The 15,707-nt window shown below is 37.4% G+C and overlaps 1 protein-coding gene across 2 annotated transcripts in view; it reads left to right on the top strand.

Annotated features, from left to right (window-relative positions):
• LOC126815904 (lysophosphatidylcholine acyltransferase 2) overlaps window positions 1-15,707 on the top strand; it is a 43,568-nt gene that overhangs the window by 10,488 nt on the left and 17,373 nt on the right. For both annotated transcript variants that reach the window (XM_050541999.2, XM_050542000.2), the window contains 2 exons: window positions 9,881-10,054; window positions 13,083-13,141. In XM_050541999.2, coding sequence (XP_050397956.1) covers window positions 9,881-10,054; window positions 13,083-13,141 — 233 coding nt within the window. The remainder of the gene's footprint in view (window positions 1-9,880; window positions 10,055-13,082; window positions 13,142-15,707) is intronic.

Below are 15,707 nucleotides of genomic sequence, written 5' to 3'. Positions count from 1 at the left end.
ACGTCACGTGCTAAAGGTAGTCATCTTTTACAGAGATATCAGAAGAAAGTTCATCAAGATTTTCCGACGTGGTTTTCCCTTGTCAGTGGTGCAGGCCATATTGCCAAAGCTCGGGCAAAATTTCCCTTATAGCACACTGTATGGCATATGTATGTCTTCATTAGCCCAGTTGGAGCAGAAAAGTAGGACGTTGAACCCATTTCATTTCATTACTTCTTCATCCCATCCGACTGACTATATGTTGTCCCTTTTGTCATTCAGTATCTACGATTATGAATAAATTTTCAGACACCATACTGCAACATTGAATCATGCTTCTTTTCTTTTTCTTTTTTATAAAAAATTGATTTTTGCACTGTTAAACAGTGTTTGTAAAAATCTACTACACAACAGCTGAGGGTAAAGAAAAATCGATAATAGATTGATCGTAACAGAACAATAATCTATGTCTGATATATAAATTATGAAGGAATTATTATCTCGACAACATATGTTTGGGTGGAAAGGGAGGTCAGTCATTGTATACATACAGCAAGTGTTGATAATGCATGGTCGATTTGACTTTAGTAGGCTACTTAGGATACAAGTTGATAACGACACGTCATGTCTTGACCTCAATTATTTTATTGATAAATATTACCGAAAAGAGAGAGAGAAATAGGGTTTAACCTGCACTTGACACAAACAAATTTCATTAGTTTTCTTGCACGTAGGAGTCTTTAGCAGTTCCATTGGCTAATCCCTCACATTATCCAGAACGCGGGTTATATAACAACTCTTCCAGATCCTAGTGTAGTAAAAACAAGTAAAACAAAATTTTGAACTATAAAAAAAAAAAAAAATAGGATCTGTGTTTGAATCAGATTGAAGTAATGCTCAAAAATGCAAGACTAGAGTTTTCAATTGTTGTTTTTGAGAAATCTGGGATTTTGTAAGATTCGATAAAGTTTGTAGAAGATGATATTATGTTTAACTCCATTAAAAGTCTGTGTATCTGGTTTGTAGAAGATCATATTTATCATGTTTTAACTCCCATTAAAAGCCTGTATCTGGTTTCGCCTGTCCAACCTCGTGGGTTTTCTCCGAGTCCTCCGGTTTCCTCCCACTGCTAAAGACCCCTACACGCAAGCGAATTATGTAAATAAAATTAAACCATATGTTAGTCCCTAAATGACCTAGTTTGTGTCGAGTGGACGTTAAACCCCATTTCTCTCTCTCTCTCTCTCTCTCTCTCTCTCTGTATCTGGTTTGTAATTATCAACAATAACATTCTCTCAAGTTTCAACACTAATGTTCCAGAAGAATAAACATTAGAATTATTGTGGCCTAATAGTTGACAAATAAGATCCTTCCCTGTTGTACAATGTAGGTTGCTAGACATTGAAGGTGACATACAATTGAAGGAGTGTCAATGTCCTTGAGTATTTATATTGTATTGAATATATGATTCACTGTATCTTCAAGGCCTGTTGACATTATCCGAGAGGTGGGTTGGATGGCTGAATGATTAGAAATGAAATGAAATGAAATGGGGTTTAACGTCCTACTGTTCTGTTCTGGGCTAATGAAGACGGGCATAAGCCATACAGAGTGCTATGAGGGAAATTTTGCCCGGGCAGCGGTGCTACAGCCTACTCTTATATCGAATTCCAACTGCCAAGGGATCTTTTTCGTGCACGCCAATGTGTACACGGGAGCTCGGTTTTTCGTCCCATCCGAACGACTAGACAGCTGCCCTTGTCAGGCCCTCCATTCTGCATCACTGACAAGGGAAAACCACGCCGGAAAATCTGAATGAACTTTCTCGGCCAATGCAGGGATCGAACACCTGACCTCCAGGCTAGCGCCGAATAATCAGAGCCTGGTTTCGATTCGGGTCGTCTGTCAAACTTTGTGGGTTTTCTCCCACTGCTAAAGATCCCAATGTCCATGTGAATAATTGAACTAAAATTGAACCATATGTTAGTCCAGAAAATGACCTAGTTTGTGTCGAGTGGATGTTAAATCCAATTTCTCTCTCTCTCTCGGGTCGTCTGTCAAACTTTGTGGGTTTTCTCCCACTGCTAAAGATCCCAATGTCCATGTGAATAATTGAACTAAAATTGAACCATATGTTAGTCCCGAAAATGACCTAGTTTGTGTGGTGTGGACGTTAAACCCCATTTCTCTATCACTGAATTTAAATGGCAACCAGAGACTTTAAGAAAATTTTCAGCATTAAGTATATTTTTTGTTATATTAGACCTCTTGAGTATCCAGTTCCACACAGCATTAATTCTTTCAATAAATGTACAGCTTTTAATTTTGCTCAAGACTCATTCTCTACAACTATTTAGAAATTTCTTCTTTGATTTTGGCATTTAGTAATTGAACATATTAACACAAGGTACAATATTATGAATATACAATCACTGAGTTTAATATCATTTGCTTGATAAAGATGAGAGTATCCCCGTGGAAACATCGCTCTATCTTAAACTCATACTGCACGCAGCGACCCATCTACGTCATACTTCCCAGAATATGACACTGCACTGATTATCCGCCATTTATAATGCTCATGTGATCATTTTGGGGCGGGACTTATCGACACGATACCTCTTTGATTAGACAACAGAGTAAAAATAACCCACGCACGTTTGTTTTATGTAAACACGGCATGTCGCTGACACTCGCGTAATAGCGATATATAATATGTGCTATGGGTAATATTGCAATAGATTCTTTACCATTGTAAACTGTCTTTAGAGTTTCAGTCTGTTTATCTTTCAAAACAAGGTTAGATACTCCTAAATTTGTTTTCGCAAACAAAACCGCCTCTGTGAAATTATGTTTCATGGGCGCCGCCATATTGAATAATTAGAGGACTATTTTGTGATTCGGCTTTGATTAGTTTTGACATCTTCATACACACAGCGGCTAAATAAACATATTTAATTTCATTCAATATGACAATATAAGAGAAATAAATACTTTTAAAAATTTCTAAAAGCATACTCAGTGTTTTCGACTAAAATCGTCGATGTAGGAATTTAAATGTCGGTTAATTAGCTTAGGGCCTATTCTCAGCCGGAGCTAGCTGTAGATAGGCAGCCTAAGTTTGGGATGTATTAAACTCAGTAATTGTGTATCCATAAAATTGTGGGGGAGGTTGGATGGCCGAATGGTTAGCACGTGTGCGCTGTATCATAAGGCCTGTCATCGAGTCAACTGCTGTGGTTTCGAATCCCAGGTTGTACTTGAGAAGGAGTGGGGTCGACTGGCCCAACACGTGGGTTTTCTCTGGGTCCTCCGGTTTCCTCCCACTGCTAAAGACCCTACGCGCAAGCGAATTATTGAAATAAAATTAAACCATATGTTAGTCCCGAAATGACCTAGTTTGTGTTAGTGGAGGTTAAACCCCAATTCTCTCTCTCTCTCTCTCTCTCTCTCTCTCTCTCTCTCTCATAAAATTGTGCCATGTGTTATTTAGAAATTATCTTAACCTTTCTTTTATTGTGTATTCAATTTATCAATATTTCTAGCGTTATCTTTTTCTCTTCACTAGTAGGCTTATTTTCATTCTGAATGTGCATTTATTATTAATTAAATTTGAATAACATTTTGAAATTTATATTTATTTTATTTTATTTTTGTAAATATAGTCAAGCCAACATGTTAGCATGAAATTTTGCTTTTACTCCTTTAGGGCAATAAACCGACCCCTGATTTTTATTGGTTGGGTGATCTTCTCCCTCGTCGGATTCCAAAATGTGAAGGTGAAGGGTCGTCCAGCCTATCCATCAGAAGCTCCCATTGCCTGCGTGGCGCCACACTCCAGTTTTTTCGACGCAATTGTGTACTTTACGGGCAAGCAGCTTGCCAGCCCGGTGTCAAAGAAAGAGAATGATGGCGTTATTTTAGTGGGAAGTATGTATCCAGGAGAAAGCTAGATTGGAGATGGTCCTGCACATGAGATGTCCTATGTGGATTGTGCGTTGGGGTTAGGGTGAGGGTTAGGCTTGGTCCAGGGTTAGAATTGGCGCTACCCCAGTTTACATCTTGAGACTTTGACGAAATGTGCAGGTCCTTACCCTAACCCTAACCCACAAATGATGTCATATGTGCTCAAATGTGCAGGACTGTCTCCGATCTAGCGTTCTCCATGTATCTAACATAGTTCATCATCATTCCTCTGTTGTTATCCATGAACTAGTGAATATAATTCTGTTATCCCCATTCCAGAGATATTAAAGTTTTTAAAAAAAAACCCAAAAAACAATGTAGAAATAGGTCAGGGTTTTCAAAGAATATAACGACTATAGAGATTTTTAAGGTTAAGTTCTTTTAAGTAAAATATGTTGGAGTAAAATATGTGGGAGTTACATTGTCCGCAACATATTAAATTAATTCTCTGATACGGGTATAATTTACGTTGCTTAGCCAATAAAAAATAGGATACAATACATTGTAATATATGTCATTAACAAATGACTTTTTAAAATCTTTACAAAAACATTTGTTTGTATTTATAGCTTTTTATACGACCCCGTCTATCGATCGATCCCCCCGACTCCCTATTATTTACAATTTATAGCTTTTTATACGACCCTGTCCATCGATCCATTCACCTCTCCTTCATTTACAGTTTCACAATTCCTTGCGGATGTGTCCTTGGCTTCAGTGTTTTATCAAGCAGAAGACTTTCGATGTTCATGAGATAAAGTAGCTTATAGATTTTCAAATTTATTCCTCTAGAGTTATTGCCCTTTGAAACTTCTTGTGAAAATCCTAGTGTTGACTATCTGTTGTTTGCACTAAAATGTACGATAATTTCATCAGGGGTTATTGCTCTTGATCTAGTTTTAGTGTCGTGTACATGTAGATGCTCTAATTGCCATAAAGGACTATCTTCATTATCCCAGTTGGTGCAGAAAAGTAGGACGTTCAGCGCCTTAATTTATTTCATTGCCATAAAATAAAAGAATCAATTCTGACATCTTAGCTGCTATGGATGTATGTTTAAAAAAAAATTTCTGAATGGGATAACAGTATTATATAATTCCACCCACCATGCTTGTAGTAATAGAAACATGAGCACTCACTTTTTTTTAAACACATCTTTGCTTGCCGTGATTTACATGCATGTTATTCAGTTTCAACCTCTCTGAAATATTCTTTAATGCTAGGTTCTCACTGTCACAATTTGCAATGAAATGAAATGAAATGGGGTTTAACATCCCACTGTTCTGCTCCTATACTGGGCTAATGAAGACGGGCATACGCAATACAGTATGCTATGAGGGAAATTTTGCCCGGGCAGCGGCACTATCGCCTACTCTTATATCGAATTCCAACTGCCAAGGGATCTTTTATGTGCATTCCAATGTATACAGGGGACCTCGGTTTTTCGTCTCATCCGAAGGACTAGACAGCTGACCTTGTCAGGCCCTCCATTCTGCATCACTGACAAGGGGGAACCACGCCGGAAAATCTGGATGAACTTTCTCGGCCAATGCAGGGATCGAACACCCGACCTCCAGGCTAGCAAGCCAGCGTCTCACCCACTTAGCCACGTGATCCCCCTCTACGATTGGAATTGTGGTTTTAATCGTGGAGTAATCATGGTGATACTATCATATAGTCGTAGGTAGTAATTGTGTTGATCGTATCCGAACGTATTTGCACGTACCAGATCGTGGACTCAATAGAGACAATCCTATCATTATTATAATGCATCGATGACGGTGGAAACCTAGCATTATTAGTAGTAAACACCCTTATACACTTTCGGATTAGCACAGTATTTTTTTTCAATTTGCAGTGATTTACATGTTTTTCACTCTCAAAATCTGTCTGAAATCATCTTTAGTTATTAGTAAACACCTTTATTTCACATTTTACTTACAGGTTAATTCAAACCTATATATTCTGTACATCAAGATATTAATGCTTGCATATTGCTATTAATGCTAAACATGGTAAGGCTGCAATGGTATCATGTTAAATTGTACACTTATATGAAAAGTTATGCCCCTTTATTTTCGGTAAAATTATCCGACAAGAAAAATTTTGATATCCCAACACAGCAGCAGGGCTAAATCTATTTGTTAAGGTCAGTTCAATTTTTGTCAAGGTCGCTGAGATGTCAATCAGGTTAGGGCTCGTGATTGTTGGTTAGGGTTAGGATAAGCATTGGGGACTAGGTCCAGGGTTAGGGTTGGGATTAGCACTAGCCTTGTTTACATCTCGTGAGTGGTGACCCATGACAAAAAATTGAGCTGGCCTTATTATTTAGAACTAACCACTGCAGCAGACTTTATAATATTACATAGCGAACAGCATAGATCAATGAAATTTGAATTCCACATATCCTTGAAATGTACTAAATGGTTTTTGAACAGTTTTTAGACCGATCAATCTTTCATGGGATTCCTATTGGTAAAAATGAGGCAATATATAGCTATTTTATGGAACCGCTTACCACATGGTTTTCTTGATTTGTTTGTAAGAAATTTGAAAACTTATTTATTTTTTCAGTTATAGTTCTTCAAAAGCTGTTTTTGAAAATTTGGGTAAATTTTCAAGCTCCCATATCATGGCAACCGACAAAAATAGCGATTTTTTTTTTATATAATTTTGATTGTAGTACTAAATAGTACAATATGTTGAAAAATTAGAGAATTTGAAGGTGGTCACTTCAGTGACTTGCCTGAATTTATTTGTGGATGGAACTGGCACATATAAATCTACAATATTGTGTCAGCATATCCTTTCCATAAGTATAACACAAACCCAAATATCAATATTACCTGCAACAGTCGTAACTTTCCGTCAATAAACAATCTGTGACATCATTTTAGTCCTTCTGCTCATGGGGGGTTGGATGGCTGAATGGTTAGCGTGCGCGCGCTGTATCATAAAGTCTGTCATTGAGTCGACTGGCGTGGTTTCGAATCCCCGGTTGTACGTGACAAGGAGTAGGGTCGCCTGTCCAACCTCGTGGGTTTTCTCCGGGTCCTCCGGTTTACTCCCACTGCTAAAGACCCCTACGCGCAAGCGAATTAAGTAAATAAAATTAAACCATATGTTAGTCCCGAAATGACCTAGTTTGTGTCGAGTGGACGTTAAACCCCATTTCTCTCTCTCTCCCTTCTGCTCATATTCTAGTCTATATTTCTGTAACTGAAAGACTAAAATGACACCATGGATTGTTTATTGACAGAAGGTTACGACTACTCACGGAGAATGGCAGAAATTACTAACATTGAAATTTACCTGTATAGCAGGTAACATTGAAATTTACCTGTATAGCAGGTAACATTGACATTCGGGTTCGTGTTATAATTATGGAAAGGATATGTTGACATAATTACTTGCATTATTTCAAAAAATTTATGAAGCTTTTCCAGTGACCTTTAAATTTGCCATTACCAGACTAATAGTGTGTCCACAGCCAAACGAGTAATTCAACGCAAACCAATTACAAATGAGGACTTAATTTCCAGGAGTGCAGCCATATTTTGTAACCAAAGAAAATTTATAACAATGAAGAATCTAAAAACTAAAATGGATGACGAAATGGTTTGACAATAACTTGTTGAGATTCTTGGTGGCACGGATATGAAGCAAAGTCAATCACGAAAGTGTGGATGAGGCGGGGTGGTACCTCTACTGGACACAAACTAGGTCATTTAGAGACAACAAACATGATGCAACTTAAAGATACATTATGGGAGATTAGAAAAAGAGCTGGCATTTCCCAAAATCCAGATAATGTAAATGGAATATGCAGACATTTTTAGTCAAATTGCTTCATTCTTTAACCAAGAAACCCCTATTTTAAAGTCATTGCAGTCATGATTATCACTGTTACCGCTGTCATGATAATTAATAAAGTCTAGCTTATCCATTTTTGTATTCAATCATCAATAGACGTTGAACAGCAGATTAGATCCGAATCCAGTGAAAATTGGACACATAGGATGGCATCGAGAGTTGATTATGGTCTGGATAAGTTAGTTAATGTCTAATTAATAATTAGAAAACATTTCAGGCCTAAAGAAAGACCTGCAATAGGAAGATTTACCTCTTGCATAATATATGTTTAATTTTGATGATTAGCGTGTGCCTGGGGGTCTTTAGCAGTGTGAGAACCCAGAGTACAATATACCCATGGGGTAAAGCAGATGACCCTATGACTCAATGACAGACTGTATGATCTAAAGTGCATTCGACCCCACATTTCTTCTTGTGTCTCTATGCAAGTTTCTATGTTTTGCTTGATGACGTCGTGGAATTATGACACCTTGGGTTAAGTTGTCACAATTGGTTCCAAAAGCTGTGTACTTGTTGATGATGGCGTTGTTGCAGTCATGTTCCGTAGGTTCAGGAGAATCGAGAATAATCTTCCATGTCTAGAGATATGTCCATCGATGTTCAGAACTTTTCATTCAAACCTTTTACAACACAAACACACCATTTTCTACTCACCTCATGGAATTTACTTCTCCCTGTTGCAAGTATACGCTGAAAAAACCCCCAAAAAACGAACATGCACGATACCATGTATACACATATAGCGTGCCCCTATATCCCTCTAGTCCGATGTAAACCACTAAACAAATTCCTGTTGTTCAAACACCAGTATTCGCGTATACCTCTAAACGTATACCAAATGCTGTATACTCACATGTTATAGCAGCCTAAATGTTTTGCAGTGTTTACTGTAGTAAGATTTTATTTTATTGCAAATGGTTTCCATGGTGAAAGAATATTCTGGTTTCCTCGAAATCATTTTTCGTTTGATGTGACGTTTTTTTTGTGTTGCAAATTATCTAACAATCTGAAATCAAAACTCTTTTGGGGAACGTGGTTTCTTCATAAAAAAACTTCTGTGTGTTCACATCTAATATTTTCAATTTTATGAATATTTTAAAAGTTGTTTCTATATAATTTTCTTTGATTCTTTATAAGGTACAGATCTTTATTTTGGCTAGTCAGGCGTGGATCCGGGGGGGGGGGGGGGGGGGCGGATGCACCCAGCGCACGCACGCAACCCCCCCCATTAATTTATGCGGTGGCGAACAATTTGCGGCAAAGGAGAACAAAAATACTTAAAAATGGTAGTGGTCCCTGTTGTAATTTATTCCAAAATGATCCAGTTGGTGACTTGGTTGATTGCCCGTCAGTCCGCCCACCGAGGGCCTGGCTTCGCACTTCCAAGTGGAGGCAGCACACCCCCGCTTTCTGAAAATCCTGGATCCGCCCCTGCTAGTAGTATTATTGTCCATTATTCCATCGCAGATGTGGCAACTATTATTGGATTAAATTTGAATTAATGATTTGGAATAATTTTTAAAATTTTCAAAATACACATTATCATGGTTAATGATCTGGCCCCAAGTTCACAAAGCTTTCTCAGACTTAAGTTAAGAATTTATTCAACTTTCAATCACTGTTTATGAGAAATATCTTTGCTCCAGAAACACAAAACTTTGCACATAGTTTCGTACTTATGTATTTGATACATTAAAACAACAAAAGTTTTATAAAGGGATATATTTTAGTTAAAATAAGGCGAACAATTTTGAGTGAATTCTTAACTTAAGGCTGATAATGCTTTGTGAACTTAGGGCCTTAAATAAGATTTAGGATCTGTACCTTATAATGTCAAATTACTTATAACATGCCTACATAACAATCTGTTTTCTATTCTGATAAATGAGCTTTAAAAATAACAGTAAAATTAATTTCTATCTTTCAATTTCATGTCTTAATAGTAATAGTAATTAGAAATAAACAAGCTTTTAATTATCTTGTCAGAATTATATTTGAATGAAATCCAAACTACCCCAAAGTCAGTAATTTTCATGAATATATAATAATTTTATTTTGTCAGCCTTGATGCAGTTCACCCAACCCGTATACGTTAAACGAGAGGACCCTGACTCTCGTGTCAACACCATTAAAGAAATTTCACGACGTGCCCAGTCAAAAGGGGAATGGCCACAGGTTATTATTTTCCCCGAGGGTACCTGTACCAACAGATCGTGCCTTATTACCTTTAAACCAGGTGAGCTTGTTACTATTACCTTTAAACCAGGTAAGCTTGTTACTACATGTATACAACAACAGAACCCGATACTCTGACCTGCTTGTATTGTGATTAATCATTTAACAGTATTGATTAACCGTTGAGACTGCCAGATACCATATTGTAATTTATAACACAGTGGATAAACTAATTTGTTAGGAATAAAATGTGCTGTATATAGGGTTAGTATTGTTTTAGGTCATGTGATTAACGTGTAAGCTTGACTCCAGCTATAATTATTTCTCTAGTATGAGATTAGACATGGCTATTGATTGTGCTATAATAGGAGATGGAGAGAGAGAAACTAGGTCATTTCGGGACTAACATATGGTTCAATTTTGTTTTAATAATTCTTTTGGAAAACAAAATCAAGGTCCATATGTAACTCATGTACATTTTGATGCGCACATAAAAGGACTGTTGGTAGTTATGTAAAAGAGCCTTTGGTAGTTATGTAAAAAAAAACTTTGGGAGTTACATAAAAGGACCATTGGTAGGTACGTAAAAGAGCCTTTGGTAGTTACATAAAAGGACCATTGGTAGTTACATAAAATAACCTTTGGTAGTTACATAAAGGGACCATTAGTAGTTATATAAAGGGACTTTTGGTAGTTACATAAAAAGACCTTTGGTAGTTATGTAAAATAATCTTTGATAGTTACGTAAAAGGACCTTTGGTAGTTACGTAAAAGGACCTTTGGTAGTTACGTAAAAGGACTTTTGGTACTAACGTAAAAATACCTTTGGTAGTTACGTAAATGGACCTTTGGTAGTTACGTAAAATGACTTTTGGTAGTTACATAAAAAGACCGTTGGTAGTTATGTAAAAGAGCCTTTGTTAGTTACGTAAAAAAAAACTTTTAGTAGTTACATAATAGCACCATTGGTAGTGTTATGTAACTACCACTTTGGTATTTACATAATAGGACTATTGGTAGTTACGTAAAAAAAACTTTTGGTAGTTACGTAAAAAAACATTGGTAGTTATGTAAAACAGAGTTTGGTAGTTATGTAAAAAAAATGTTTGGTAGTTACGTAAAAGGACCATTGGTAGTTATGTAAAAGAGCCTTTGGTAGTTACGTAAAAAAAACTTTTGGTAGTTACATAAAGGGACCATTGGTAGTAACGTAAAAAGACCTTTGGTAGTTACGTAAAAGAGCCTTTGGTAGTTACATAAAATAGCCTTTGGTAGTTACGTAAAAGAGCCTTTGTAGTTATGTAAAAAAAACATTGGTAGTTACGTAAAAAGACCTTTGGTAGTTACGTAAAAGAGCCTTTGGTAGTTACGTAAAAGAGCCTTTATAGTTATGTAAAAGGACCTTTGGTAGTGACGTAAAAGAGCCTTTGGTAGTTACATAAAAGGACCTTTGGTTACTATGTAAAAGGATCTTTGGTAGTTACCTTAAAAAGCCTTTGGTAGTTACGTAAAAGGCCCATTGACCATCAGGATTCTCCATTAGAATGTCTGGGTTGGAAGTTTGCCATGTGTCAAGACTCCAGATTGGCACAATGGCAAAGTTCGAACCCGGACATTTTAATCGAAGGTCCTGAATCCTGACATAAATTTAAGATTTTGTGCGACATAATTTAGAGATTGTTTAAAGATACATTATGGGAGATTAGATAAAGAGCTGACAGTTCTCACTATAACTATAATAGTTAATAACTAGATAATGTAAAGGGAATGTGCTGAAAATTTCTGTCAAATTGATCCACTCTGAACCGAGAATTTAGCGATTGAATTTTGGGCCTAACCGCGATCATAATTACTATAGTCGGTACGATTAAATCCATAGTCACGATTATCCATTTCTTGATTTAATCATGAATGAGCGTTGAGCAGCAGATTGGATCCTAATCCAGTAATTATTGCAGGCTAGCAATGACATCGAGAGCTGATTATGGTCTGGATAAGTTAATTAATGTCTAATTAATAATTTAGATAACATTTCAGGCCTAACGAAAGACCGGCTATAGGCAGATTTAGCTCTTGCATAATGTTTGTTTAAGTTAGGCCCCCATGAGAGTTACTTGGGCAGAATTACTGTACAAATATGTAATATATGTAGGAGGATTAAATTTGACCTTTTGCTAGTCGCGTTGATTTCAGGATTGCTATGCATTTTGTAGATTCGCCTCGTGACTCGACATACATGTGCAGATATAATCCTTTAAATGCTTTAAGTTAAAGCATTTAAAGGATTAAATCTTATGCCCCCGTTAGACCGGATGGCGTCCTCACTGCGCTGCTGCGACCGTACAGCGACTGAAAAATGCACAAGGCCGCCGGCAAACGTAAACACAACGCGAGAAAATGTCCCCCAAAATTTACAAACTTGAAAGAAGTCGCGTTCTTTACCCCGTCAGACTGGGGTGGCGCCTTTACTGCGCTGCTACTGCTACGGAATATGGCCCCAGAGGGCGTCAAGATCGCCATAAGCGTGGTAAAACCGTGGCGGAAACACCAGATATCGCGCCGTGGTCTCGATGGTCGCAAATGATCGCCGAGTCACGGCGTTTGTTTTGAGCATGTTCAAAACAAACGCCATGGTTTCGCGATCTGCCCTGGAAAGATGCGAAAACGCAATTTGTTTTTTCAAGTTCGTAATATTTTGGGACATTTTCGTATGTTGTGTTCACGTTTGCCGGTGACCTTGTGTATTTTCTGGTCGCTGTACGGTCGCTGCAGCGCAGTAAGGACGCCAACCGATCTGACGGGGGCATTACAACTTTCTAGGTTAGATCCCAGAGCCTTGGCGTTTGTTTTGAACATGCTTAAAACAAACGCGGTGACTAGGCGATCATTCACGACCATGGAGACCACTGCACGATATATGGCGTTTCCACCACACTTTTTCCGCGCTTATGGCGATCTTGTCGCGCTCTGCTGCCATTTTTCGTCGCAGTAAGGACGCCACCCCAGTCTGACGGGGGTATAAGCTATGATTTTGTCAAATATTTACATGTTTAAAATAATATTGATTTTAATTTCATATATTTTTATAGGTGCATTTTATCCTGGTCAACCAGTTCAGCCTGTCTGTATTAGATATCCAAATAAATTTGTAAGTTGACAAACAATTTTACTCTCTTTTTAAAGTAGCTAAGTCTTTAACTCAATATCATCCAAAGTCCTCGACATTGAATACACAAATTATTTGTCAATTTAAAAGTTCTAATCGTGTACCATAATGCGTTTCAGTCCCATTTCTAACAAAGGACTCGAAGAACAAGGCTGGACATATTCCACAAGTCATGTCAAACGGTGACGACATACTCTCATCTGGAGAGCATGCGCAATAAATACTATGTAGACTGGAATGACCAGACGCTAGAGATTGTCACTCGATTGAGACTTCTGGTGTATTTCGCCAAACATAACTGATTTGAAATTAGAACAAAAAACCGGAAACGATTGAATGTAAATCAGTTTATATACATTCATATTATATTACTATATGTGTTGCCGACCCATTTGGGTCAATTCCTAGGACCCAAATATTAGCGATTTAGCTCCTTTAATGTTAAAGTCTATATGACCCATGATAACAAAATCAGTATTTTACGATACAAACAAAAATTTTAAAATAGGCTAAAATATACTTCTAATGATATAACACAAAAGGTAAAAGTTTACATTTGACAAATATGGAAAATGAATTTTTATATGCCCATATATATGTGGACGTATATTGTCGTCACGTTTGTCCGTCCATTGGATGGCCGAATGTTAGCATGTGCGCACTGTATCATAAGGCCTGTCATTGAGTCAACTGGCGTGGTTTCGAATCCCTGGTTGTATGTGACGAGGAGTAGGCTCGCCTGTCCAACCTCGTTGGTTTTATCCGGGTCCTCTGGTTTCCTCCCACTGCTAAAGACCCCTATGCGCAAGCGAATTATTGAAATAAAATTGAAACATAGACTGAAAAAGAAACGCCCATAATGTGAATAGTTTATGTCTAAACATCGTTTATGATGTTTATAGAAAGATATTTTAAAATTACATCAATAGCTTTAACAGTCATCCAAGTATTATTAGGCCTTGTTGATTGCTATTTAGACCTGAGAACATGCCGTTCTGACCCCCAATCCAACTCTTTTTACGTCTCTGGTAGTCATATTTGCGGTGTAACTTTTTGCCAATCGATGTGGACATGTCCATCGAATGCAATCAAAATAAAATTGGAGGTCTAAATGATGTTTGATAGGAAGAGACTGATTAATCTGTTAATAGATTCAAAATGAAGTACAGTTTTAACTCCTGATAGACCACGAAGAAGCCTATTGATTTTCAGTGATTTACTATAATTACTGCCAGAGCTATGGCCCTTGATCACTTTGAAAAATCTTGTGGACGCTCTAGAGGCTAAAGTTAATATCTGATTGACTTTAAATTTATAGACAGTGTTTAAGGCCATGAGACGAAGAAGCCTATTGATTTTCAGCGATTTCCGATACTTTCTACCAGAGTTATGGCCCTTGATCACTTTGAAAAATCTTGTAAATGCTCTAGAGGCTAAGGGGGGTTGGATGGCTGAATGGTTAGCGTGCGCGCGCTCTATCATAAAGTCTGTCATTGAGTCGACTGGCGTGGCTTTGAATCCCCGGTTGTACGTGACAAGGAGTAGGGTTGCCTGTCCAACCTCGTGAGTTTTCTCCGGGTCTTCCGGTTTCCTCCCACTGCTAAAGACCCCTACGCGCAAGTGAATTATTGAAAGAAAATTAAACCATATGTCAGTCCCGAAATGACCTAGTTTGTGTCGAGTGGACGTTAAACCCCATTTCTCTCTCTCTCTCTAGAGGGTAAAGTTAATAACCGATTGACTTAAAATTTATACACAATGTTTAAGGTCATGAGACGAAGAAGAAGCCTATTAATTTTCAGCGATTGACTTTAAATTTATACACAGTGGTTGAGACGAAGAATCCTATTGAATTTCAACGATTTCAGATAATTACTGCCAAAGTTATGGCCCTTGATCACTTTGAAAAATCTTGTGACGCTCTAGAGGCTAAAGTTATCATCCGATTGACTTCAGATTGATACACAGAGTTTAAGATCTTGAGACGAACAAGTATATTGATTTTCAATGAATTTTTATAAAAGACTCGAACAGCTAAATTCATGATATTAAAAGTTTTGTATACTAAATGTTAGCATGGGGCAGAACTTTATAAAAACCAAACAAATTCTAATGGTTTTCTGATAATTACTTCATGAGTTGTTACTCTTAATCAGATTTTAGTGTATTATAAATATTTCATTACCGAAAAAAGTAAAAATATGCGACAACATTTGTTGACTGCCCTGACGATTTAGCTGCTGTGGGCGTATGTTTCTTTGCCTGGCAGCCTTTCTTTGCCAATATGTCCGTCGAATGCAATCAAAATAAAATCGGAGGTCTAAATGATGTTTGATAGGAAGAGACTGATTAATCTATTAATAGATTCAAAATGAAGTACAGTTTTAACTCCTGATAGACCACCGAAAATGTATAGGCCAGTCGATTTATGATTTTACCCCTAAAAACTTGTAAGGTAACGTTTTTATTGCCAAAGTTATGGCCCTTGATCACTTTGAAAAATCTTGTGGACACTCTAGATATCGATATTGGCATTTTTTTCAACGAT

Source organism: Patella vulgata, chromosome 3 (assembly GCF_932274485.2).
Source record: "Patella vulgata chromosome 3, xgPatVulg1.2, whole genome shotgun sequence".
NCBI classification, from domain to species: domain Eukaryota; kingdom Metazoa; phylum Mollusca; class Gastropoda; family Patellidae; genus Patella; species Patella vulgata.
Note: the sequence above shows the minus strand (reverse complement) of the source record. Positions and strands in the feature narration are given on the sequence as shown.